This window comes from Botrytis sinoallii (genome assembly GCF_014898435.1).
Source record: "Botrytis sinoallii strain Bc 23 chromosome Unknown BSIN_003, whole genome shotgun sequence".
Taxonomy (NCBI): domain Eukaryota; kingdom Fungi; phylum Ascomycota; class Leotiomycetes; order Helotiales; family Sclerotiniaceae; genus Botrytis; species Botrytis sinoallii.
Window position 1 is genome coordinate 1,211,720 of NW_024066030.1, and position 23,749 is coordinate 1,235,468.

Sequence of the window (23,749 nt, forward strand, 5' to 3'; positions counted from 1 at the left end):
AATATGCCAATCATGGAGCGAGCATCTTTTTATGCCCGACTGGAAGATTCCGCAAGGAATTCTATTATGTCTGTGATTTGATCAATTTACGACGAACATGCCACCAGATCAAGCCATCACCAGAACTTTTACAACTCAATTCTCTGTCAAGATTTTTCGAAAAATCCATACATTTCGCATTTCCAAGTCTATTTGGTTTTTTAGCTTACTCTTGACTCAATACATAAATAAGGAGGAAACATAATCCGGAAGTTAAGTCACATTACGCAGTGCCTGCTTTAGGTTCACACTGCAACCGCCGAGTAAGTCATTATATTCCCTATTTGGTATGCAACGCCGACACCATCGAAATCATCAACACTGCCCAGGTGCTGTGAAGCATATTTTATCTCACATTTTGCGCGCGGTACCACATTATTTATTTTCTCTTAGGGCCCTGGACCTTGCTGCAGCAACCTATAATACCAGTTTTATATACACATCGCTTCAGGGTTTGAATCGCTTCGAAGTTCAAGCTCATTTGAATCTAGAAAATTGTGCTTTTCAAAGCATTTCTTTTTCCTATTTCAACTTTAGATCTGGAGAGTGGGGATTCAGAATAGATAATAATTGTTTCCTGTGAAGAGGTAAAGATAATCCAGCTACTCCAGCTATTCCCGCTACCGGTATTCCGAATGCAAATCAAGGCTGTTTTCGTGGAGTCACTCACATTCGGAGATTTAGTGGAGGAGTGGATCGCAATGAGAGCCTCGAGATATCTATCTTATAAATTGGATCGGGGTAAAGATCGGATACATCGATAACATCGCAACTTTTGCCGTTCCCGACACATCTTATGAAGGTTGAAGCGAAGCAACCCATGGCAAATACTTGATTTGGGCCTAATCGATCGAATAGTGGGAGCGATCATTGGGTTATAGTTTCCATTTTCACTCTTGGAGCAACGTTTTAATTCAGAGGCCCCGTTCGCTTCGTCGACAATCCCAGTTTTGGTCAACGATTATTATTGCAGGATCCATCAGAGCGAGTCTATTTAGAGTTCTCAGTCAAAACGACATCGTCCCCCAGGGATAGACCAAATCTCACCAATCTAAAATAGATCACGTATTTGGAAACACGCTTTGGCACGTAAGATAAAAGACTCAAGTTCCACAACGCCGGTAGTAGATTAAGTGAGCACTGCACTCCATAATCAGTCGCAGGGGGGAACCAGTCTATTTCAACCACCCCCGATCAAGTACCTTCATCGGGTCAGCGGCACTTAGCCTCGTTATTATTTTGCGAATTTTTCTGTTTCGGTGTACATCATCGCCAGGCTTATCAACTTTCCAGGCCCAGCCAGTCCACTGTGCTTAACGTATTGGGGAGCAATTTAACGATAGAGGCACAGAATGGATACATCGCATTCCTCTTTACATTTGCGCTCCAGTCATAGCAAAGTTTTCATCTGCAAGCGAGCTGAGTGGCCTGTCCATCGAAGGCCCAAAAATCATCCCATTCTTACAAAATTACCTGCAGACACCCGAATCTATGAAGCTAGCCTCTATAGCGTTTGTCCGCTAAACGTGCTGTACACTCATTGAGAAGTATTCTCTCCCTGCAAAGACTGTACGCCTGTAGTGGAAACGAGTCGGTTCTTGCGTTTACTGTATCTTATGTGTATTATTCTGCCGTCGTGATCACGCGGCAGTCAATTCCCCAACACTCGGCAGAAGCCACCTCGGACAAAATCTCCCCATAAACGTTAGACTATTGCAACGTCGTGGCTTTTCATTTCTTTTGATGTTCTTCGAAGCATTTTTCGATTGGCGCGGGATGATGAATATTGGTGGCGTCTCTGAAAAGGCGATAGTTGACGACTATTTTGTTGCTAATTTTCTTTTTCTTTAGCAACCCACCGGTAAACATCCAATGGCTGCAAACGAGCAAAAAGTCGGGGCTTGGGGCTGAAAATGGCTCGTCTGGCCTGTTTTGGTACAATGATCGATGATGCCCATCTCGACGAGGAAACAAGCTTAAATGTCGACTTCTTGGTTTGTGCCACAAAACACGCTGGGGAAATGTAAGCACAAGCACTGGCACTGGCACTGACAAACGGTTCCACCAACCTGTATCGATCGTCTCACGGCAGCCTTGGATTATAGCTGAATCAGTCAATTGAAGAATAAATTTATGGCCACACGCAGCTAGGGCTGAACATCCAGGATCAATTCGAAGCGCGCGGCCCTGCGTCTGCAATTGGGAAAATATGATTTCTATATCTTCACATACATTGTACATTCTTCCATAGGCCACTATACAGCCAAATATCACACACGCACGAAATACGACAGCTAAATTCCAAGTAAGCGTAAAAAGTATCCACAATCCCCGTTCCTCGAAATACATCGCCTTCGCCTTCCCTCTGCATAATCATTTCAAATAAAACCATGTTCGCACGTTTCACCCTTCGCTCACACAATCAGCACCCCTTCCACGATACCTGGCATCGATTACGATAGCTCAGGGTAGCTAATCTACTCGCCTACTTGACGCACAGCAATCCTTTAATTCATGGATAATCATTCAAGCGATGCACTCAAAGGGAAGACAATCCCTACCAGAAAATCTCAACTCCCTGGATACACGTTTACATCACACCGCATGCTTACGCTCCCCGGATCGTCGTGCGCGTCGTTCCCCGTACCAGATTTTTCGGCGCAACGTACTGCTGACAATGCGATATAATATGATACACAAAATCCTGCCCTGCTTGGCGTGAGGCATAGGGTAAATAGGAGATGAAATAATTATGAGATGGTAAGTCAAGATATGGAGATTTTCCGCGAGTGGCTTCGGAGTGACTCCCGTATGAGAAATGTGGCGGGAGGGCCTGAGATTTGTCAGGTTGATGCTGTGAATAGGAGATGTGTGATAGGAGTTCATCAGGGGAAAGGGGGTAGAAAAGGAGAGGGCATATGCTAATTGCTTTGAGGGTATTGTGGAATAAGGAAGGCTTTGTCGCGTGATTTGACGTGGATGCATCGAAAGAGATGCAGAGCGATTGTTTGGTGATGACTGTCTGGGGTACACTTTACCCCATCCAGAAAGAGCAGAAGAAGTATCTGTGTACTCGTCGCTATTGCTGGTCACAAAGCTTTTGATATTAATCACAACATCTGAAAAGGGAGATGTTCAACAAATGTCACATGACCTTTAGCATGCCGTCAAAGATGCACATTTACAGCATAACCTTCCCGATTCGATTTCAGCAAGCAATTAACTTGGTGTTTCGATTCAGTTGTAGTTAAAATTCTTGGGCGCGATGAGAAATTAAAATGTCAAAACAAATGCTCCCCGATTGATGATCAAGGCGGCGCAAAAAGTAGATGTGCAAATAGTAAATAATCATCTCATGGTTATTCAGCAGATACCATAGCTTAATCCACAGTGAGCATCGTCATCCCTTCCCCAGAACAGACGATCGATCTCATCCAGTTCATGCACCTACCAGCCTCATTAAAACAAGCATTCAAACCGATCGCGAAGTAGAACTAGTTCGTATGTACGCGAAGTAAATTTCCTGCATTCGAACACTAACGCTCAAAAGAAATTCGGCTCGAACTCAATGTAGAAGTTGAGGGAAGATATGAAACGCTCTATGTTTGGATTGGGAAATAGGCGGGATAAGAATTGTGTCATACCTTTTAAGTTGAGTTTTCAGGTTTGAGAAGCGACAGGGGGAGTACGGGACGGACGGCGGGGGTTACACGTTGTGTTACTTGAGATTAGGTGAAACTTTGGAGATGTTGGATATTTCTTCTTTCTGTTGAAATATAGTTGTGGGGGCTTGGGGGGTGTCTGGGTTTCGATTTGTGTATTTAATTCTTTACTTTTTGGGGTAGGTGGGGGGTATGATCGTAAACGAGGTTAAAGGACGCCAATGAGTTAGAACTTAAACAAGATGGACTGGGAAGACGCAATGAAAAATCAAGGGATCTGAAAGGTAACAAGATACTTTATCAATTGAAATGCGCACAGAACTTTGTATCACGAGATAAATATGAGGATCGTGAATCATTGATCTTCACGGGAGGAGTCATGGAAATGCGGAGACGGTGCAATTTCAACCTATCAAAGCTATAGAGACGCGATTTGTGCTGAATCTCAGATATTGAGTGCGTCGAGCATGCTATGTAATGTCTACCAAACACGCAGGACGGAAGGAATAAAGGTTATCATGACTTCATGCCTCATACCATTTCTATATAAATATTTGACGAATGCTCAATAGCTTTGGTTGTCGTTCCACTGAGCGGTAGGTCAGTAGTGTATTCAAAACAATCATGGGAGTTTAACGTACGTAAAGGGTATCGTGAAATACTTCCGGACCAGTTGCATACAATTCCCAACCAAATTTCATTCTCGCATACTGTATTAGATGACTCGCGACCTTGATATGCCCCACATCAGTTGGGTGGTACGCTGGCCCAATATCATTGTGTTGCATCAAGCCGGTGGTGTTGAAATAAGATACGAATGGAGCAGAAGGTCGATGGGACGAATAAGTGGAATTGGTATGCGGATTGTACAATGTTGGATTGGACAAGTATTCCTTGGAGTTGAAATATTGATATATGTTGTGAATTTCAGAGGCAAATCCTTGAGCTTGCGCGTAAGAATTTCCATAGGCAAAGAAACCCTCCCAGAGAGACTAATCGTGTCAGTGATGCTCATACGCAGCCTGTAAAGTTGGACGTACCATCAGAATTATTTGAGCATTGGGCCAGACAGCATGAATACCCTCAATCAGTAAGGTATACTGAGCGACGTATTCAGAACTAGTAACATTGATCGCCCCATTACTGTCATTAGTCCCCAGGTTGATCACTACAATATCCGCATCATCTTGCTTGGAGAAATCCCAAAGTTCTGGTTTATCGCCCCATATTTGAGTGGCACGAGGACTAGTATCAGAAGTATAGTACCACTGGTGAAACATTCCTCTAGTATTGCCCCAACACAATTGGTCGACCAAACAAATTCCCGGATATGCTGTGATGGAATACTCAGTGTTTCCAAGACCGGCTCCCATACCATACGCAAAGCTCGAAAGCCCTTCTAGGGTAGCTGTGTAACCCGAAGAAAGAGAATCTCCAATGAATTCGATAGTCCTCGAAGATTTGGGAACCTTGATCAGGCTTTCACCTTTACTCAAATGGACGGCGGAGATCTGGACACCATACGCCCAATTTGTGACTCTGAGCTCAAAAGTTGATGGGTTTATAGGCCAGCCGACATCAATCGCAGGAGATTCTGGACTAACCAGTAGGTGCGTGGCATTTTTAGTGATGTTTGTGAGCTGCCAATCCTGACCATTCACTCGATATCCAATCAAAACAGTGTCCGAAGTCAAAGGCCCAAATGTAATGGCGACTTCTTCTCCCGTAAATCCAAATTTGAGCCCGGGTGCTCTGAGGCTTGTTTAGTCTTCTCCCGCCTTATGGACAAAATTCAGAATAGATAACTTACGACCACCAAGAAACATATTTACTATCCCATCGTCCTTTGTAGGAGAGTTCTGGCGCGCTGGGAGGGTAATCAGTGAAGTCATGGTCATTGAGTTCTATCTTCGTGTCTGGGTAATTTGTGATGCGGACTTGATCATTCTGCCAAATTGTTGCAGTTACCACGCAGGAAAGAGATAAGATTATACTTGAAATCATAGACTTCATTTTGACAATGCGAGACTTACACAAACAACAACAGAAGGAATCGCAGAAATCATATTGCTAAGAAACCGTTACTTATAAGACTGAAGATATTTTGAAGCAATATTGGCAAGGTCACGATCGACTGCGGGGTAATTGCCCAGCGAGCGGAAATGAGGCATTTTGTTTTCCCGAGGCGGCTGTATAGTAGGTGCACCCTGTGCAGACTATCTGAAGAAGATGTGCAATAACGAGAACACTTCTCGGGACTGATGTACCGAGTACTGTCAATCACATTCACGTAGCTGCTCATGCACTACATGGGAATATCTGCACCGGAAGATCGAGCCGCACTCGCGAAGGTGTACACATGTACATGTATATATCGTGTCAATATTCAATGGCCCCATTGACACGATATGCATTTCCTTCCCTTGCTCCATACGTTTCTTCTCCGGTGGATGAAAGGGTATGATCTGATATTCTTACAGCAGCAATGAACAGTGTGATGTTGATATGGATGCCAATTTTGATGTTGATGAGTGGTGGCAGTTTTCAGGTTGATGAGATGCAGATGATATGATATTATACATGCATAATTTTACGAATAACCATGCATAAGTTTTATGTATGTACCACCATACTCAATCTTTCTTAGCACCGAATGACCACTTCAATTATCCGTATTTGGCGGGAGGAAGGTCGCACACAGAACGACCATCGTTGAACTTCTATTCTCAACCACTCATCACCATTTCTTTCATTCTTTCCCGTGTATAATTATATTTGTTTAATTGAATTATCCTTTAATACTAGACCACCACCTAACGCAAATCTACCCATACTTTATACTCTCGTGCGGAAATCACCTTGAATCAAAATACTGCAGAGGAGGGAACAAGTAAACGAAAAGAGCCTACTTATCGTTCTCAGCTGATCTATTCACTCATATATAAAAAGAAAGGCGTCCAAAATACCGGAACCGATTGTGGATCTTATATTCCCTGGTTTGACTGTCTCTCGTCCAAGCTCAGCTCTCGCGGAACCAAACTTTGAATCTATACTATCACCAGGCTAAGGGGGAAGGAACTCCTGGAAAATGATCTTTCCTGAATCACAACTACCATGAAGTTTACAGCGCCTTCACAGTTCTCTGTGAGGGTGTCGAAATCATCTAGTAGACTTCTGTTATCGCTTGGCATCATCCAGAATTCCTCGCATTACCAAGAGGCCTAGAACCAATGGCCTCACCTGCCCCATCTGTGCCAGATACCCAGCTCAACTTAACGGCTGATGAGATTGCTCTCCTTCGACACCATCAAGTCCAAGCTGCCGTAACCGCAGGCTCCAGCTCTTCTCGCGCAGCCTCTCGAGCCTCGTCACAAGGTCTCCTCCTACTCGATACCACTTCACTCGCAGCTCTTGGGCGTCATTTTGACCATCTCATATCACAAATCAGCGCGAGGCTTGACTATCTATCTGAGCAATCTGCTATTGTTGCACAGCAACAATATGATAATGCGGGGAACGCGATTGCTATGGCGGATGCGGAAATCGCACGGTTTCATGATATACTCCGGCAAATCGATGAGCTGGAATTGGATTTCGACCGTATTCGTCATATCAGGGATATTGTGAGGAGTTACCGACAGAGAGTTGAGGAAATGGAACAAGCTGTGGATAGGAGCGCTAGCGGGCATACGAGTGGTAGTAGACATCGGCATAGGCATCATCATGAGAGCTCTGGCAGTTCGAGAAGACATCGAAGATGAAATCGCTAGGCACAAAATAGTTGAGTTGGAGAACGGAACAAAAACTCTGGTATCGGGACCCTTGTATACTGGACCGATTGATGGTATAATGGAGGTGAAGGGGAAGCGGGCGGTTGTATTTGCTTGAATGGGCTAAAACGGGAATTAGTGGAGAAACCAGGCTCGGACACACTGAGAAGAAATATTTGCCTCACGGCTGGAGAAGGGATAGCCTCGCGGCCGGCGTTCGATTTGAAATCTTTGGTTTTTTGAGATTATTTTCTTTGAGGATAGCGCCAATACCCATCTTTGGGTATAGGGAAAGTTTCAGGTCTCGAATCTAGATATTTGGGAGTTTATTTCATGAATTTTGGGTGGAGCAAGCGATTGACTTATCATACTGAAAATGTGTAATTTATCATTCTTAAATGTGTAATTTTCTGGAGATTTTTACTCTTGATTGAACGGCTCGATCAATTTTGTTGAACTGGCAAGATTAGTCACTAAGTGTCATGTCGAGCCCCCTTTGAGATTCTCGTTTACGTGTCGTTTCATATGTTTCCTCTTGGTCTAATTATTGATGACGATAATATCATCTGGGGCCACGATACGATGAATAAACAATACCAGGGCACTTGAGACAAATAGCAATCTTGCTACAGCACTCACTCAAACCTTCATATCATGTACAAGCCAACGAAATTAAAGATTGAAAGCGTTCTTTACTGAGTAATAAAAGGCTCCCTTACTTGCTTCTCCATTTACCAAAAGTTTTGAAGATCTACAAATTGCCAAGATCTATAGCGTTGAAGATGATCAAAAGGCTAGTCAAAGGGCATTCTTTGCCCCTATGTCAACTGAAGGAGAAAGGAGGAAAGTAGCTTTCGCGGTTGTATATCGCATTACCGTGTGTATGAGTAGTCTCTTGATGAAAGAGTGCGTTCTGGATTCCTTTCTTGGAGACCCTTTGCATGAGGGCTTGAGGTAGGAAGATAAAGATATAGGTTGATTACCTTGGTGTAGCTGGGGACGGAGATCACATTTCGATAACATATTCTCAAGTGGGATTTTGATGAGTCAAAAGGCTTGGTTGCTAAGTTTCGTATTGCTGTTGATTACAATCATTTTCTATTTCTAACAGATACATCTACATATCAGCCACGTTGTTCCTCATTGATCAAACCGTATTCCTCCCATTGCTCTCCTTCACAGTCGCTGTTCAATCACACATTCTGATCCCATCTCAACCAGTCTGTTATTTATCTAATGTCAATCTACACCTGTCCCGCAGATCATCCCAACCCGCCGTCGCCCACCAGCAAAATCTGCATCAAAAAATGCAAAAAAAAAAAATGAAACATACAACAGTGGGGATTCGCTGGTGGTCACCCACCCAACTACTAATCCACCGATCTGAACCTTGTGTATGGCAGAGCGGACGGGATGCCCAATTCTCTTCAGTCTATGGTCGTATGTAACAGCTGATCGCGATCTGGGCTATATAACATAGCCGTAAGAAGACTGGTAGCTTCTGAAAAGTGTTCAGTCTGACAACGGACCGGCCCCCTATGATGCATCTCTTGACCTAGACCTTTACTTCTTGTCGATAGGCTTAACCATATTGTTGCTGTATACCAAAGAAACTTCCTGACAGGCGTCGGCCGATGTGACACGAAGGTACCGTCCGCGTGGATGTGACCTATGTAATACGATGAGGAAATATGACTAGCATTCCAAAGTATGTCTAGCGTAATACGTGGGCTAGCTTTATGGCATCAATCTTATCCGACTCTTGTGACTATGGTCGTAATGGCGAAAGAATGCCTTAGAAGTTCGGCAACGAGTGTCGCGCTCGATCCGCACACAAGACTAAGGAAGCGTAGGCAAGACTCGACTTCTGAGGAGTGGTAGACTCTACAAGTGTGCTGAGCATCTTCAGAATCGACACCATTGGATCTGAAGGGTCAGTCGACTTGTCTACTTCCTGGGAATGAGTGGCTTTTGCTTAGCCGGTAGATATGGACACTCGTACCCCATCCGGGGTATTTGGCCTCTCTGGGTATTTTACCTTATCCGGTGGGCACATGCGGTAGCAGGATGGTAATCCAGCTACACATTATGTGATCGTCCTCTTGTTGCCGAATAACGAGATTATTGCCAGTGCAGATTTTGATTGATATCGTCTATTTGATGATGATTTAAGTATCATAATACTGATGCAGATGATAACATGCGATCATGGATTTGTAGAATTAAGTCAAGTAGATTTTATTCCAGATTAAACAAACATAATATCTCTAAAATGTGCCATCCCATATCTGCAGCTTTGTAAAAACCACTTTCTATTGATTACAAGTAACCGCCAACAACGCTAAGAGGCAAAATAATGTTAATCCAACTAAGCTAAAGTCTTCAAAAGGATTTGAGCAATATAATATTGATACTTCAATATTTGATGACACCTTAGTGTAAGCAATAATATACTATAGTAAAACTGTGGCACATATTAATATATTGATATAATAATTAGGATATTTGAAAAGAGAGCTATTGTCACGGGATCACCTCTGGGAGTATTCAGAAGCTTTATCGCTGAGCTAAACGCCTAAAAGACTAGGAGGTAGAACTGGAAGTTCTATCTTATTCTCACATATATAGCAGGACAGGACAGGACAGAAAGGGCTTAGTATTACCTTGTGACACTACTCTCCTTTTTAAGGTATGGTCTCTATACTATCACCTACTAGGAGGTTTCAGGATTCTGGATTCTAATGCTTCAGGCATTCAGACAGGCAGACAGGATCTATATATGCTAGCCCCCAAACCAATGAAGGCTTGTAAGCTATAAGTGGGCCCCCCGCACAGCTCCACATATAATCAAGGGTAGTTCTATCTAATGTTACGGGATTACCTCTGGGAGTATTTAGAAGCTTTACTGTTGAGCTAAATGTTTAAAAGATTAGGAGGTAGAATTGGAAGTTCTATTTTACTTTTATATATATAGCAGGACAGGATAGGATAGAAAGGGCTTAGTGTCACCCTGTGACAGCTATATCATTCTCGTATTTATTTTTATATCTAATAAATACTAGTAATATAAAGAAATATTAGAATCTATTATAAATTATTCATTCCTATCTATATTAGGCTATAGAATGAGTATTTTACATAAATTGAATTAAGGAATGAACGTTCTATAGTACAATATAAATAGGAATAAATATATTATAATAGATTCTAGTATTTCAATTTATTATTAATAATATTGAATACTTTTAGTAATATAGCTTTCAATATTATATATATATATATGTTTTTTAACAGAAATAATTGTAAAGGGTTTTGGGGAAAACAAAAGAGAAGTTGTCATTTTGAAATATAATTATTGATAAAAATTGGAAAGGGGGTTGGGAGCCGAATCAGGATACGATATACGGGAAATACTATTGCCTACACTGGGACGCCCTAAGGAACGCGCTAATTTATAGCCCTCTTCCACTTTAGCCCAGTCACGTCTAAAGTGCAATCGATATAGAAGTGTCAGAATGCCTTCTGCGCTGTCAGATTGATCACGCAATGTGGGGGTGTCAATTGCAGAGACCCCAAACCCAAGCAGTTTGCCTGTTAAGATTGGCGGATCAATAAGTTCCCATGATCTTGAGTCAGGAGATTCGGAAGGGAGCCTCGGCGATTTTGAAGGCTTGAAGAATTGCTGCTTGATTGGGCTCTTTGACTCAGTAGACGATGACTTTATTTGGTCCCAAACATCGTACGATAGTCTCAAAGATTCTCGACCTAGATAGTAGGCCACAAAACCAATCATCCAATACTCTGCAAGGTCCACGGATTCTATTCCAGATTTGGGTTTGATCGTGGGCACTGAGCTGAGACCAAAAAACCTGCTCATGATTCCCGGCACGAGAATATCTTGTAAATCGCCGGGGCCAATCATGCTGATGACACCGGTAGTACGCGATAAGCGAGTTGCAACTCTTACCCATGGATCATACTGGCGATTAAGAAGCTCATGACAGTAAGAAATTATAGTCTGGGCATCTGCAGCATCTCCACAGCGACTGCGAGATTGGGGAGTCAGTATGTGACGATTAAGAATATCTTTGAAAACAATTGACCAAATTGAGGGATTAAAACTCATTTTGAGGATTTCAAAGGCATATACAGAAACAGAGTTGGAAACCAGGGTCAACAAGTTATCAAGAACAAAGAGGGTTGAGAATTGGTGAAACATACGGATCGTAAGGATGGAGGATGTCAAGCATCTTTGTCATTGATGGCTTAGGTGTGTCATCTATGCAAATGAACTTGTCTTCGACGCCCAGGTAAATTGCCATATTGAGGCTATGCACAAAATGCGTAGCCTCGAATTGGGCAATAGGACCCAGCATCCCGGCACCATTAAGTTCTAGGGAGGGAGGCTGGGTCTCGGGACTGCGTTTACAAAGTACTTTTAAAATAAACAGAGAGATGTTATCGCGCCGGACTTCTTTATCTTGATCTTGGAAATCTTGGAAGACTTCATCAACGATTGATTCAACTTTGGAGTGCTGATGATCGCCAGTCGTTTTCAGAATTTCATAAAGTTCAGGTAAGCTCTTCCAGTCATGTGAAACCAACGGTTTTGCACGTTCAGCACAATACTTTTCGATCCAGACACCCAGTTCATAATGACTTATCGCGAACGCAGATTTGTCTTTTGTCCGTTGGTCCTGCCGTCTTTCCATACATGTTTCGAGTTGTCTTAGGGCCCCTTCACCTGTCATCACGATGCCGTTGATAATGTCCAATACTTGTTCTTCCTCGCGAGAAATTTTTTGATCTTGTGATGCAAGCGGCTTATACAACATGTCGTGCTCGATTTCGGACCACACATGCATTATCAAAGTCCCGATTTGAATTTCAACTTTGATGTCTTTCCAAGGGGATCTTTTGGCAGGTAGGATGTCCTCAGTAGAGAGTTTCACAATGAGGTGGGTCGCTCTATAGCCTGGAAACTCCCCCTTCACGAGGTCTACTGCTTTTCCAGCAGCGCCAGGCTCATCAAGTACCTCGATGCATTTTTCGAGCTTCTGTGCAATGTCAGAATCCTGATCTTTGCGCCATTTACTGATGACTTCTAGTCGATTACTTAGTAGGCTTATAACTCGCTCTACATCTCCTGGAAAGTAAAGCGAGATGCGAAGGCCACCGAAGTCGTGTAAAGCATCGAGAATTTGTCCAGGGTCCTGAAATGATCCTATCTCTTCCTCACATTGCTCTTGACCCCAAATCCGGCACCAGCCCGGCCAACTCCAACCCTTTGATTGAACTGCAGTTCGAAGGCGTTGACGAGCTATTCGTTCTTTCTGGCGTCGCCGAAGAGTTCCTTCAGCGGACTCTCATTTCTTAATCCGATGTGTTATGGGAGGATGTCGTATGTTTCCTGATGCTAGAGCCTTGTTACAGATATCAATGACTTTTGAAGTGTAGGCTTCCATTGTATCTAACTTGCTGTCAAACAAAAATCGGACAGTTTCTAGGTGATGTTGGAAGCGATCCTCCGTGGTATCTTGAGACGCCATGATAGGAACTGGTATAATCAGTATTAAGGAAGCCGGACTGTATTTGTGACCGAAGAAAATGGTCAGTAAGATCAAGTATATCCAACGTGTGGGGTAGGCAGAGGCTTACCTCAGCCTGGAGTCAGCCTCAATGTTACCCTGTCTGATACCACCGAAAAATTAAGAGCCTAGTGGATACAATGTGATTCGCTAGGAGAAAATCGTTATCGTCGTTTTTGGGAAGATAGAAGCCTGCACTTTGACGCCAGATCAAGCTAGCTGCCATTTGGCATTGCCAGGAAAGGTGAAGAAGAAATATGATTTGTTGTTCAGTGAGAAGGAGAAAAGTGACAGCAACGAATAAATATCCATCAGGTAATAACCTCCAGAGATTCAAATCAACAAAAGTCTGAAAATCTAAGGGAAGAGAGTGATAGTACACAACCGAGACATTTCATCCTCCATTAAGAATACAACAACTCGCCTTTTTCTTATGTGCATAGTGAACGCCTGTTGTGATGTTGATTTGACTTCGCAAAAACAACGTGAAAGTTGAAAACAAGTTTTTTGAAGTTCGTCGGGACACAAGGTGGTTAGCAAGACGTTAGTTTCTTACTCAAGAAACCAGCAGTTATCAGGGGCGGTGACTGCAATTCTAAGTGGGACCGAGTTACTGTTCTATAAGAGAGTATGGTGAAAAAATTGATATTGAAAAGAGAGGAAGCTTCAGAACAATTGGCAAAGACAATGTATAAAAATTGTGGAAAAGTGATTCTAAACATTTTCGAGTCTGTACATCCAGGACTCTGGTCACCATGTCGTGTTAGACAAGGCCATCAATCGATTTATCTGAATTTGTAAGAGCATAAGATCACGCGGAGGAACAAAGGCATTGAGGAAGTATGTAGACTGCAAAATTCATGATATCATCATATTCGTAATTGGAGTCTACAAGCGCTTCATGAGCTCCCAAAAAACGACCCCACAACACCTTGACAGATCCATCAGTATTCCGCGCCCTCATCATCATCGCTCATTCCATTACGTTCTTCAAACACCAAGAATGGCGATTCTTCAGTCCCATCAGAAATTCTTTTCCACTCCTCCTCAACATCTACTAGGACTTGATCGTTGAAGGAGAGGTCTAGCTTGTCTTTGCTTCCTTGCTGCTCGTAGTATACGCTATAAAGCACTTGCCCACTGTCACCCTCTGTTGTCGCAAGAAACTTGAAGATGGCATCATCTAAAAGGAACTTTCCGGCCTGTGTGGTCGAAGATTCAGGAAGGAGAGTAGTGGCGTAGAGGATGCCTTAATCAATTGTCAGCTGTTTGTTTATGCAAAAGCGTGTGAATGAATTGGAAATGGAGGTAACATGATCAGAAAGTTTTTATATTATCTTCAATGGAATTCAGACAATGTAGATAAGTTTTAAAGTTTGTTCATCATATAATGCGTGCGTGGGTAGATACGAGAAAGGGTGATACTGACATTGACCTGCTGGGCATTCGCCAGTTTCACTAGAATGAGCCATAATATACACCGGATAATCCTGACTGAAATCGGATGCTACCAGAATTTTCGGTGGGAAAACGATCACAGATGCGGCAGAGGTCGGGGAGCCTTCCACTGTACTAGTGAAAAGGGATGCCAAAGGTGATGATACAATGGTCATAGCTTTGGCAACCCGGATTCCAACGCGAGGTGCATCATGATCGATTCGAGTAATATATCTGGTATTAACCTTCTCATCATTCGATAAATCGACTTCATATGTAGTGACACCTTCAGCCTCAATGCGGTTTGTACCACGGATGCCAGTCCCCAGAACATACACACCACCGCCTACCGCACCAGCTCTGCACGCGACTTGCGCAATTTCAGCGCCACCACCCCATTTCGGTACGACAGCTCCGAATCCAGGACCAAAGACGCCAATCGATGTCAGATGTCTCTGAATTCTCGGCAGCGCATATTCTACCTTTGTTCCCTCAAGTGTATCGAGTGACAAGGTCAAGGCTCCAATGAGTGTCTGCAAGTTCTGGGGAAGCTTAAAGTCATCCGCGAGAAACTGTGACAATCCCATATCAGCTTTGCCCTGCCAAACCTCAACTTGATTCTCATAATCCACGACAAATTTCAAGAATTTCATCAGTGATCGCTTGGCGCGATTATCGATACTATTATCTTGAAAGATATCTTCTCGACCTGACGGCAGACGTTTCAGTGCTGCATCATCATATAAGAACCAGCTACCGACAGCTTGGAATTCGAGTTGTTTGTAGACTTTTGAAGATACGAGGGCAGATAGGAGTGGTGATCGCGTGTATATTATTTGTGGTGAAAGGGTGAGATTGTATGCTCTCGAGAAGCTTAACTTCTCTTTGAGGGTAGAGTTGTACGTTGCAGAAGCATTGCTGAAAGTTGATGTGCCGCTCTGGGTATGGGATCGTTTCACCCAAGTGTCTGTTTCTTGCAAACTAAAGGCTGCTTCTTCGTCTCCATAGTATTCGTTATTGTCGACGTGTAATATCTTTTTGTTTGAACGAGAGAGGGCTCTTTATGGTACTATGTTAGTTAGTTTCCTTCTTGAGATTACCGCGTGTTCCGCGACCAAGCTCCACAACAGGGGGTGGAGTGTTGTGAGCTTACAAGGCAAGCAACGAGTGCTTCAAACCAGTTCCTTCAATCACCAAGTCCCATTGCGTTTCGCTCAACGATTCCATTTTTCTCGATTACGAAAAGTTTGTGCAATTTATAATTGAAGCTTGGTGGGTCAATCCTTGAGCTCACTAGCCCGATCGCTAAAACTTTACCAAGCTCAACAGGGTTTAGCGTCTTAAATCTTGAGCTTTGATAAACTTCTCGCGAAACTTTTTTTCTTCCTTTTTTTTCGATCAGTCGTCCGACACAATTCAAATCTTCTCATTTCTCATGAAGACGCGGTCGTACGGAAAAGTCTTTCAGTAGATTTTTCTAGTTGGACGAAAGACCAATTCAGCGTCCTGTATCTACTGCTCTGGAAACTATGTTCTGAAGGAAGCGGTTCGTAAAGGTGTGCTACATATCAAATGACGAAGGGAAAATATTCAAAAGGCTGGAATTTATTTCGGCGCCTTGGGTATTATCAGGCAAAAAAAAGGGGGGGTTCAATCAGTGACAATTGCGAAGACTGGGTCTCGAGGTTCTCCAGTTGTAGACGCAGATGCTGCAGGTTGTCGATATGCAGTATAACGACACACGTTGACGTGGTTCCGAATCTCAAGGAATACAAAAGCCGTACCTCTCTCTGGCCGACATGGATATAGTAGCTACAGCGTGCTATTTGCCTGTCTATCGGAGAGTCAGGTCTAACGGTCGTCCATTCACCTGATAGGCCTCGTTGTACTGAATTGCTGCCGCATAAATCTTGCCGCAGATTTACACAGCATCTATGCACTTATCTTATGTAGCACACAAATTCAAATGTTAACTCAGGAATGTGTTGTTTGTGATCATTAATTGTTTGAGATTATAAACAGTGCCGATTGATGAGCCTGCGATAGATTACAAATAACAGTTGGGTATGTACTCCAAACAGAGATGCCCACAAATGCCCGCCTTGATGCCATTGGTATAAGATATGTTGGGATTCTGGCCCTCTCCCGTTGACCCAAACACCGCCGTCCGTCCAAAATATATTGATCGTATAGTCATCCACTCCGTACAATCAACCTGCCCACAATTAATCCAAATTAAATGGCATAATTCTCCGTATGTAAGAAAATTTCGTCTTTACTGTCATCGCCCCAGATATCCGCTTGCAGCTTAGCAACCGTAGTTGCTACATTAATGCGCATTTCAGGAGGGCCGCAAACGAAAACGCATGTTCTCCTCCCAAAGATACCATGCCCGTCAGGTCCTCCGGTGGCCATCTCTTTCAACATATATCCTAGATCAGGTCGACCATATTCAGTAGTCCAGCCCTCCTTCTTCTTAGGTGCAACAAAAGCAAAACGCATCAGGTTCTTCTGGAACAAGGTAGGTGTTGAAGGGAAGCCAAAGTCAAAGGTTGGGTCTGGAATGCTATGTTGAAACTTTGACTGTGGAATTTGAAGTTTTAATTCCTCGGACTTCTGCCGCAAATGTGCAGGTTGTGGGGGCTTCAAAGAGGGCGTAATTTCTACCTCACTTGACATCTTCGGTGTGTCTTTTGCTGGGGGTATGGGTGTAAATTCTCGAGATGCGAATTGGTCTGAGAGTTGACCTTCCTCTGAGGATTGCATGTCAGGATTATACGCTTCTGCTGGATCGTCAATGTGGTCCTGAGGATTATAACTATTGCGTGCTGTATCAGGAACAAAGCTAGCTCGATTGGAATTCGTTGAAGGCGGAGCGTATTGAAAATGAGGAGCATCTAGCTTTTGTGGAGGTACTGGGAAATGGAATGATTCTTTAGAATCGCTTTGTGGTTTAGTAGCAAATCCTAGTGGCGACAAGAATTTCCGAGTGGCCTCGTGAGAATCTGGAGGGGGCGCCGCTAACAGAGAACGTCTTTTTTCCGAGTTCTTTGACTTAGACTCTGTTGTGGGTGGTGGGGGAAATGAAGTTTGTACATTGGGGTGTACTCTTGGCTGTAGATGCTTCGAGTGTGGTAATGATGTTATAGCATCTTCATCCTCCATTCTTAACTCTCTTTCCCTCTCTTCATTGCCTTGAGCTTCATCACGGATGAGAGCCGAGTTTCGTTTAGAAGCAATGCCCGCCACAAAACCGTCTAACTTATCGTGGAATGCTGTGCTTAGCGGTCTTTGAGCTCGTCCGGCAACATCTATCTTTGAGTATCGTTTTGCAGTCGTTACAAAAAATTGACAATTGATAGTATCAGGAGGTGCATATTCCCGGCAAATTCTAAGCTCTTCTCTGAACCAATCCATAGATTCCAGCCTTTTTAGTGCCCACACAACTTCAATCTTTTGAGTGACTGCCTTACCGTCCCTCATCCTCTTAATTAGATTTAGTAATTGTGAAACGATTGCCGTGATACCACTCCCACCAGCGAACAAAATGACAGTGTCGAATGCGGCAAGTTCTCGTTGCATACCGCCGTATGGCCCGTCCAGATAAGCACGATATGTTTTGAAGGGGCCATTGTGGGTAGCAGTTTCGAGAACTTTCTTAGTAAACCCTCCAAATGGTCTGAATACCATGGTACAGTCCCTATATTGCTCGCCGTACTCGGATGGGAAGTCTTCACTGCAAAGAGAAGAAATGGTAAAAGGATGATTTTCGAATATTGAAATTCCAGGCATACGGAGATAGACGTATTGACCGGGTCTCCACGTCATTTGTGTTGGAACGGTCACCTTAATTGCGTTCTCAGCCATCAGCGTGATAGCAGCCTCGTCACCAATCAAAAATGAATTTCTCCATGGTTTTGCCCAGTTCAAGTTACCAATACGTGTAAGATAAGCTAAGGCCCATATGGCAACGGTTGCATAAAGGTAGTTCCAGGAAGTGAGATAGTTATTGGTATGCCAAAACAGCATTGCCACATAGACAACCGCTGCGGGGATGTGGAGAACTACAAATAGTTCATATGCGAGCCTTCGGACGATTGGCAAGGATCCAATAACGAGCCATCCGAGGGGTGCCAGGCAAGCGATTCCAGTCCCATAGATAATGCCACGGCTGGCTGGGAAAAGTTTCCCAAAAACTGTCATTCCTCCATCATCCCATACAGGTTGTATGTAAAAGGGAATCGTGTGCACAAGAGCCAAGAAGAGACACAAGTAGCCTCCCCATCGATGAAAGACGCCAAGCCGATCATGGCCTATTCCTGTTATCCAAGATATTAGATTGGACTTCATGGCTGTGAGAATCAACCATGGGGTCATCGCCACAGACATCATTCCTGCTCTAACAGCCAGTGGGGGGGATCCATAGCGAATGCTTTCCCAATAGAGAGGTTGGGGTAAGAAACACTGGAGTGTTACAAAGATAAGGCCAATTATCAGCAAGGCGACAACCGCCAAGGATGGAAATGCGGTGATAAGCTTTTTCTTGTATCGGAGTTCTGGAATTGGACGATAGAAGACCCATCTAAACAATGCTAATGTGTCATTTATCAATGGTATTGATGACCAATGAGACCCTTTTGTGACAGCGATATATGGCTTCTCATCAAGAGTCGTCGCTGGAAAGAATTGCTGTTCTGACTCCCCAGTATGAATATTCGTCATAGTATATTCATCTTGCTGTTGTTGATAGTAGCGTACTAATTGCTTCTCAACTTCATTTTTGTGATATGCTTGTCGCAGCTTGTCGGTCCAAAGATGATATGCTCTAGTTATTGCGACTAGACAGATTATAATCACCGGAAAGTAAGTCCATGCGAGCGCGTACTTCCCAGCTTTATTCCATGGGTCCAGCGTATTAGCTGCGATCAAGCCAGGAGGACTAGTAGCCGTGAACGGAATGTAGATCCGTTTTGCGAGACTCTGAACAGCCTGAGACGCAGCCCCTACGGCAGATACTCCCTCTGATGTGAGATCAACCATTGTAAATCTGGAGGCGGATCAAATTCCCAAACAAAGAAATCGACTGATCAGTTTCAAAGCGGTCGAGACCCCAAATGGACGAATCTAGCATATATGACGAACATCGAGTTTTGCAAAGCGTAATGTCATTTATCTAATTCAGTGCGTCTCGGAGATGTCGAATTTGCTAGCTGAAGAGAAATCCGGATTTCTCAAGAGACGCAAAAGCTTTAAACGTAAAATGGTGATGATAAACGTTTAAATAGATCCAAACCAAAGCGAGACACGACAAGTCTATACAGTTCTCCGGGTAAAGCCTCAGAGGGCTAGATATATTGAAATATCACAAAGTTACTGGTGTGGGGAATGCCCGATAGTTAGTATGCCAAGGTCCACAATGTTCCTGCAGGTGGAGTAAATCCGTCACCTTATCACCTGCAACCACTGATTTATTGCATCCGGTCACCTCGAAATATGCGCACACCCGGAACCAAATGGCGTTCAGGGACAGAAAGAGTTAGCAAAATCAGGGCGAAAATCTTTAATACCCTTATACTTTGATATGATGGGTGGCAATGTGAAATTGATGGAACATAGTGTATGCTATTGGTAATTGTTGGCAGAAATTGCGGCTTGTTCTATATTGGTATTGGTCGTGCCACCCCCAGGATGATGGCGGCGAGTCCAGGATTTGGACCCCAAAACGGATATGCCTGTCTTGATCTAGGAAGATGCCGCGGTTTCCGTTATCGAATATCATGCAAGTGATTCCCGCCTAATAAATGATATACAGAGGGAAGAATTTCAAGGACGTGCGTAAATGATCTGAGGAGTTAATAACAACAATACTTGCGCGAAGGCTATTCAATGTGACTGATTGCAATGTTGCTCTATGCCCAACAGTAAACGAAGAAGGGTAATCTATGCAGCACGATCTCAGCATTGTGAGTGTGATACACATGCATGGCCGAGGACACATGCTGAAGAGGCATCGTTGAGCAGAGTTCAGGGCCAAGATTTTTCCTATGGTCCGAAAGGAATTGGCCAATCAAACTTCAAGGATGGCTTTCTCCAATGAGACATAAAAAACGTGCCCCCCGCCATTGTGTAATTTTGCAAAATTCTGTGATGATTCTGTAGTTGTCTCAACCACCACCACGCGTATATCAATTTTTCTGAAGGTTGCAGTGCATGTTGAGCGCCAACAGACGCACGTTGATTGCTTCGCTTACGTTTTAGTTGCTGATAGGGGCCCCTGCAACTTTCAATATCCCCCGGCTTGGTACGGTCGGTTTGCACAGTTTCAGGTCACATTTGTATAACCATCTGCCGGATAAACTCGATTCTTGATAGGAAGCTCATGGCCGTTGCCCAATTATCATCTTCAAGAATTCGTGAACTCAATAACTGATCGTTGATGAGATCCCGATATTAGGGATATTGGAGGAAGTTGAGGTATAACTGTTGGAACCGCTCATGATTCATCAACACTTCTCCTGCCGCTTCATCACAATTATTACTCGTTATCACAAAGACAATTAACGAATAGCTTGCCAGTATTGACCAATGTGTGCATACTATCGTCGAATTGGGAGTATTTGAAAACTCACAATGGAGAACTATTTGATTTTGACTCAATCTAGCCATGTGCTCCGATACATTCCGTTAGACCTCCAATATCATTGAATGAATGAAGGTGGAAAGTGCTTATCAGTGATACCCGTCTCCAAACTAACATGATCGGCAGTCGATGACAGTCAACTTCCTAGCAAAACCGAGTCATAAAATTTGTGATGGAGAGAAAATTTGACTGCACTCCATGAAGATTGCGTCTGCGAAAAGAGGAAATTGATTTCAGTGGCCCAGTTAGGACATCTACTCTGGACTTATCTTAGTCCTTGGGCCTCTATTGATCTCCTTCACGGTGCACCAAGGGCTGATCTGCTGCTGCAGTGGGGACAGCTGAGACAATTTCACACCCCTCATTTATCTCTTGTCTCTTCCCTGCAGGTACGCTCGAGGTACGAAAGTTGACGAAGGTCTCTCTCTGAACCGAATATGACACCTTCCCTTCAGGTCTTAATCTGAAAATTCGAAAACAAGAGCGGTGAGATGCGAGAATTGCACTGCTTCGTATACGTAACCATATGGTGCTATGGTATATGAATGGATGAGATAAAAAAATTTGGCAGTCTAGAACCAGCATTGACAATTCTCAGCCTCGTTCTATCAAATTTACAGCCTAGCTCTCAGCGATTCTTTCATTGGCTAAGGTAACACGGCCACAGCCGCAACTAGTAATTTTAGCTCCAAAAGGAAAAAAAGTTCAGCCGACGACATTTGACTGATAAACTAAAGCTTCCGCCTCGTGATAGTTAATTCGGAGTGGATAGATAATACAACCTTCAACAATGACATCTACAGCTCAACCCACTCTTTCATTTCCTCGCGAGACTTTCGCAAAACTCTCTCCTCACCCATACCTTCTTGCACATCTCCAACCAAGCTCTCCAACCAATTCATCAAAACGTGCAAACGGTCGATCGCCAACCCAATTTCGCGCTCCACACATCAATACCGGTTCACTCACACATGCTGAAGGTAGTGCAGTCGTGCGTATAGGAGACACTGCTGTTGTCTGCGGAGTTCGAGGTGAAATTCTACTTGCAAGCAATGTTGGAACGTACCGAGTCGATAAATCCACCACCGCTCCCTCGTCGCGACCAGGTTACAATGAAGCAAAAGAATTGGATCTACTAGTTCCAAACATCGAGCTAGCTACAGGATGCTCACCTGCATTCTTACCTGGTCAACCACCGAGCACATTGGCACAAAGCCTAAGCACGAGAATATATTCATTATTACACAGTTCGCGCATGGTAGATGATGAGGACTTAAGGATTTGGTATCAATCACCAGATCTGAGCGAGCAGGATAGAATGGAAGATGATGAAGAACCAGAGTCTGTCGAACCCGAAGTCAAGGCATTTTGGACTTTATATATCGATATTTTGTTCATTTCGCTCGACGGAAATCCACTTGATGCTGCTTGGGCCGCTGTTGTATCTGCTTTGAGGAACGTGAGATTACCAAAGGCACATTGGGACGCGGATCGGGAGATGATACTTTGCGATGACGAGGTATCATTGTCGAAAAAATTAACTTTGAGAGGACTGCCAATCGCTGTCACATTTTTAGTATTCAGGGCAAAAGAGCAAAAGCGCGGAAAGGATAAGAAATTCTGGATATTGGCAGATCCGGATACATTTGAGGAGGGATTGTGTGACGAGTCAATCACGATGGTTGTTGATTGCAAAGCAGACAAGCCAAAAATACTGGACCTGTCAAAAGTTGGTGGAACTACTGTGGGAAAGGATGAGATGAAGCATGTTTTGGAGCTGGCTGAGACAAGATGGCATGAGTTAAGTCCGTTGTTAAGTGCATGATTGTACAAATATTAATTAAAGAAATTTGATATGGTAGTAAACATTCTCTTAGTGAAGAATGAGCACAGAGTTCAGAGCTATATTCAAACACCAAGATTTTGCAACAGACTTACTTCTATCACAAAAGTTCTTTCCCACACCCCTGGCGTATAACAATAACCGTCACCTATTTCTACACTCTTGCCGATCTTTCATTAACTAAAGATCAGTATCAATGTATCCCAAAGCTTGGATTCAAAGCATTGCCACTTGTGTCATTTCAGCAGCAACATGCACATCGTCGTAGATGTTTTTGTTTGTGATATAAGAAACAAGAAACAGTTCTTGACTTCGAGAGTCGAAGTTCGTTCTCGTGAAGTGTTGAGGTGCTATGTTCGTTCTGAGGCTGACTTACGGTGGAATAGCTGCATCAAGCAATCGATTTGTGCGTCTACCTAGGTGGATTTCACACGATCCACTTGACTCATCCTCCTATATACCGTTACGTGTCTAAGTCTCGAGAAGTCTCCTTGATGAATATCAATCAATCACGGTCTCCAAAGATCTTATCGATATGTGATTTCTTGCTTTTCATTCCACATTGCATGTGAAGGGCGTCAGGGTCGTATCAACATTTCAGAAAGTACATAGTAAAACGTATCCGTTCAGATCTGGTCATATTAAGACCCCTTGATTTACTCGTTGTTTTGAGTAGGATTTTGATAATTTACTTTAGGTGAATGCCATGTATCTTTGATAGTTTAAGGCTTGCAAGGGCAATTGTATAATGGGCAATCGCTGTGCCACCA

At 43.5% G+C, this 23,749-nt stretch overlaps 6 protein-coding genes across 6 annotated transcripts; 2 read left to right on the forward strand and 4 right to left on the reverse strand.

The window, feature by feature from the left end:
• Positions 1–4,078: 4,078 nt before the first annotated feature.
• On the reverse strand, positions 4,079–5,858 carry EAF02_002091 (uncharacterized protein). The gene is made up of 4 exons (XM_038898139.1): positions 5,512–5,858; positions 4,742–5,453; positions 4,343–4,693; positions 4,079–4,290 (listed from the first exon to the last, which is right to left on the reverse strand). Exons 1-4 carry the CDS (start codon positions 5,712–5,714, stop codon positions 4,267–4,269), a joined length of 1,290 nt encoding a protein of 429 aa, XP_038761831.1. The 5' UTR covers positions 5,715–5,858; the 3' UTR covers positions 4,079–4,266.
• Positions 5,859–6,931: 1,073 nt separating this feature from the next.
• On the forward strand, positions 6,932–7,462 carry EAF02_002092 (uncharacterized protein; the record flags this gene model as incomplete). The annotated part of the gene is made up of 1 exon (XM_038898140.1): positions 6,932–7,462. The coding sequence occupies one exon, from the start codon at positions 6,932–6,934 to the stop codon at positions 7,460–7,462; it is 531 nt and encodes a 176-aa protein (XP_038761832.1).
• Positions 7,463–10,956: 3,494 nt separating this feature from the next.
• Positions 10,957–13,020, reverse strand: EAF02_002093 (uncharacterized protein; the record flags this gene model as incomplete). Its single annotated transcript, XM_038898141.1, has 4 exons — positions 10,957–10,990; positions 11,050–11,517; positions 11,693–12,791; positions 12,903–13,020. 4 exons carry the CDS (start codon positions 13,018–13,020, stop codon positions 10,957–10,959), a joined length of 1,719 nt encoding a protein of 572 aa, XP_038761833.1.
• Positions 13,021–13,826: 806 nt separating this feature from the next.
• Positions 13,827–15,848, reverse strand: EAF02_002094 (uncharacterized protein). Its single transcript, XM_038898142.1, has 3 exons — positions 15,650–15,848; positions 14,489–15,555; positions 13,827–14,308 (listed from the first exon to the last, which is right to left on the reverse strand). The coding sequence occupies exons 1-3, from the start codon at positions 15,721–15,723 to the stop codon at positions 14,004–14,006; spliced, it is 1,446 nt and encodes a 481-aa protein (XP_038761834.1). The 5' UTR covers positions 15,724–15,848; the 3' UTR covers positions 13,827–14,003.
• An 883-nt stretch (positions 15,849–16,731) lies between these two features.
• On the reverse strand, positions 16,732–19,536 carry EAF02_002095 (uncharacterized protein; the record flags this gene model as incomplete). The annotated part of the gene is made up of 1 exon (XM_038898143.1): positions 16,732–19,536. One exon carries the CDS (start codon positions 19,534–19,536, stop codon positions 16,732–16,734), a length of 2,805 nt encoding a protein of 934 aa, XP_038761835.1.
• Positions 19,537–21,926: 2,390 nt separating this feature from the next.
• On the forward strand, positions 21,927–22,961 carry EAF02_002096 (uncharacterized protein; the record flags this gene model as incomplete). Its single annotated transcript, XM_038898144.1, has 1 exon — positions 21,927–22,961. One exon carries the CDS (start codon positions 21,927–21,929, stop codon positions 22,959–22,961), a length of 1,035 nt encoding a protein of 344 aa, XP_038761836.1.
• Between the last annotated feature and the right edge of the window lie 788 nt (positions 22,962–23,749).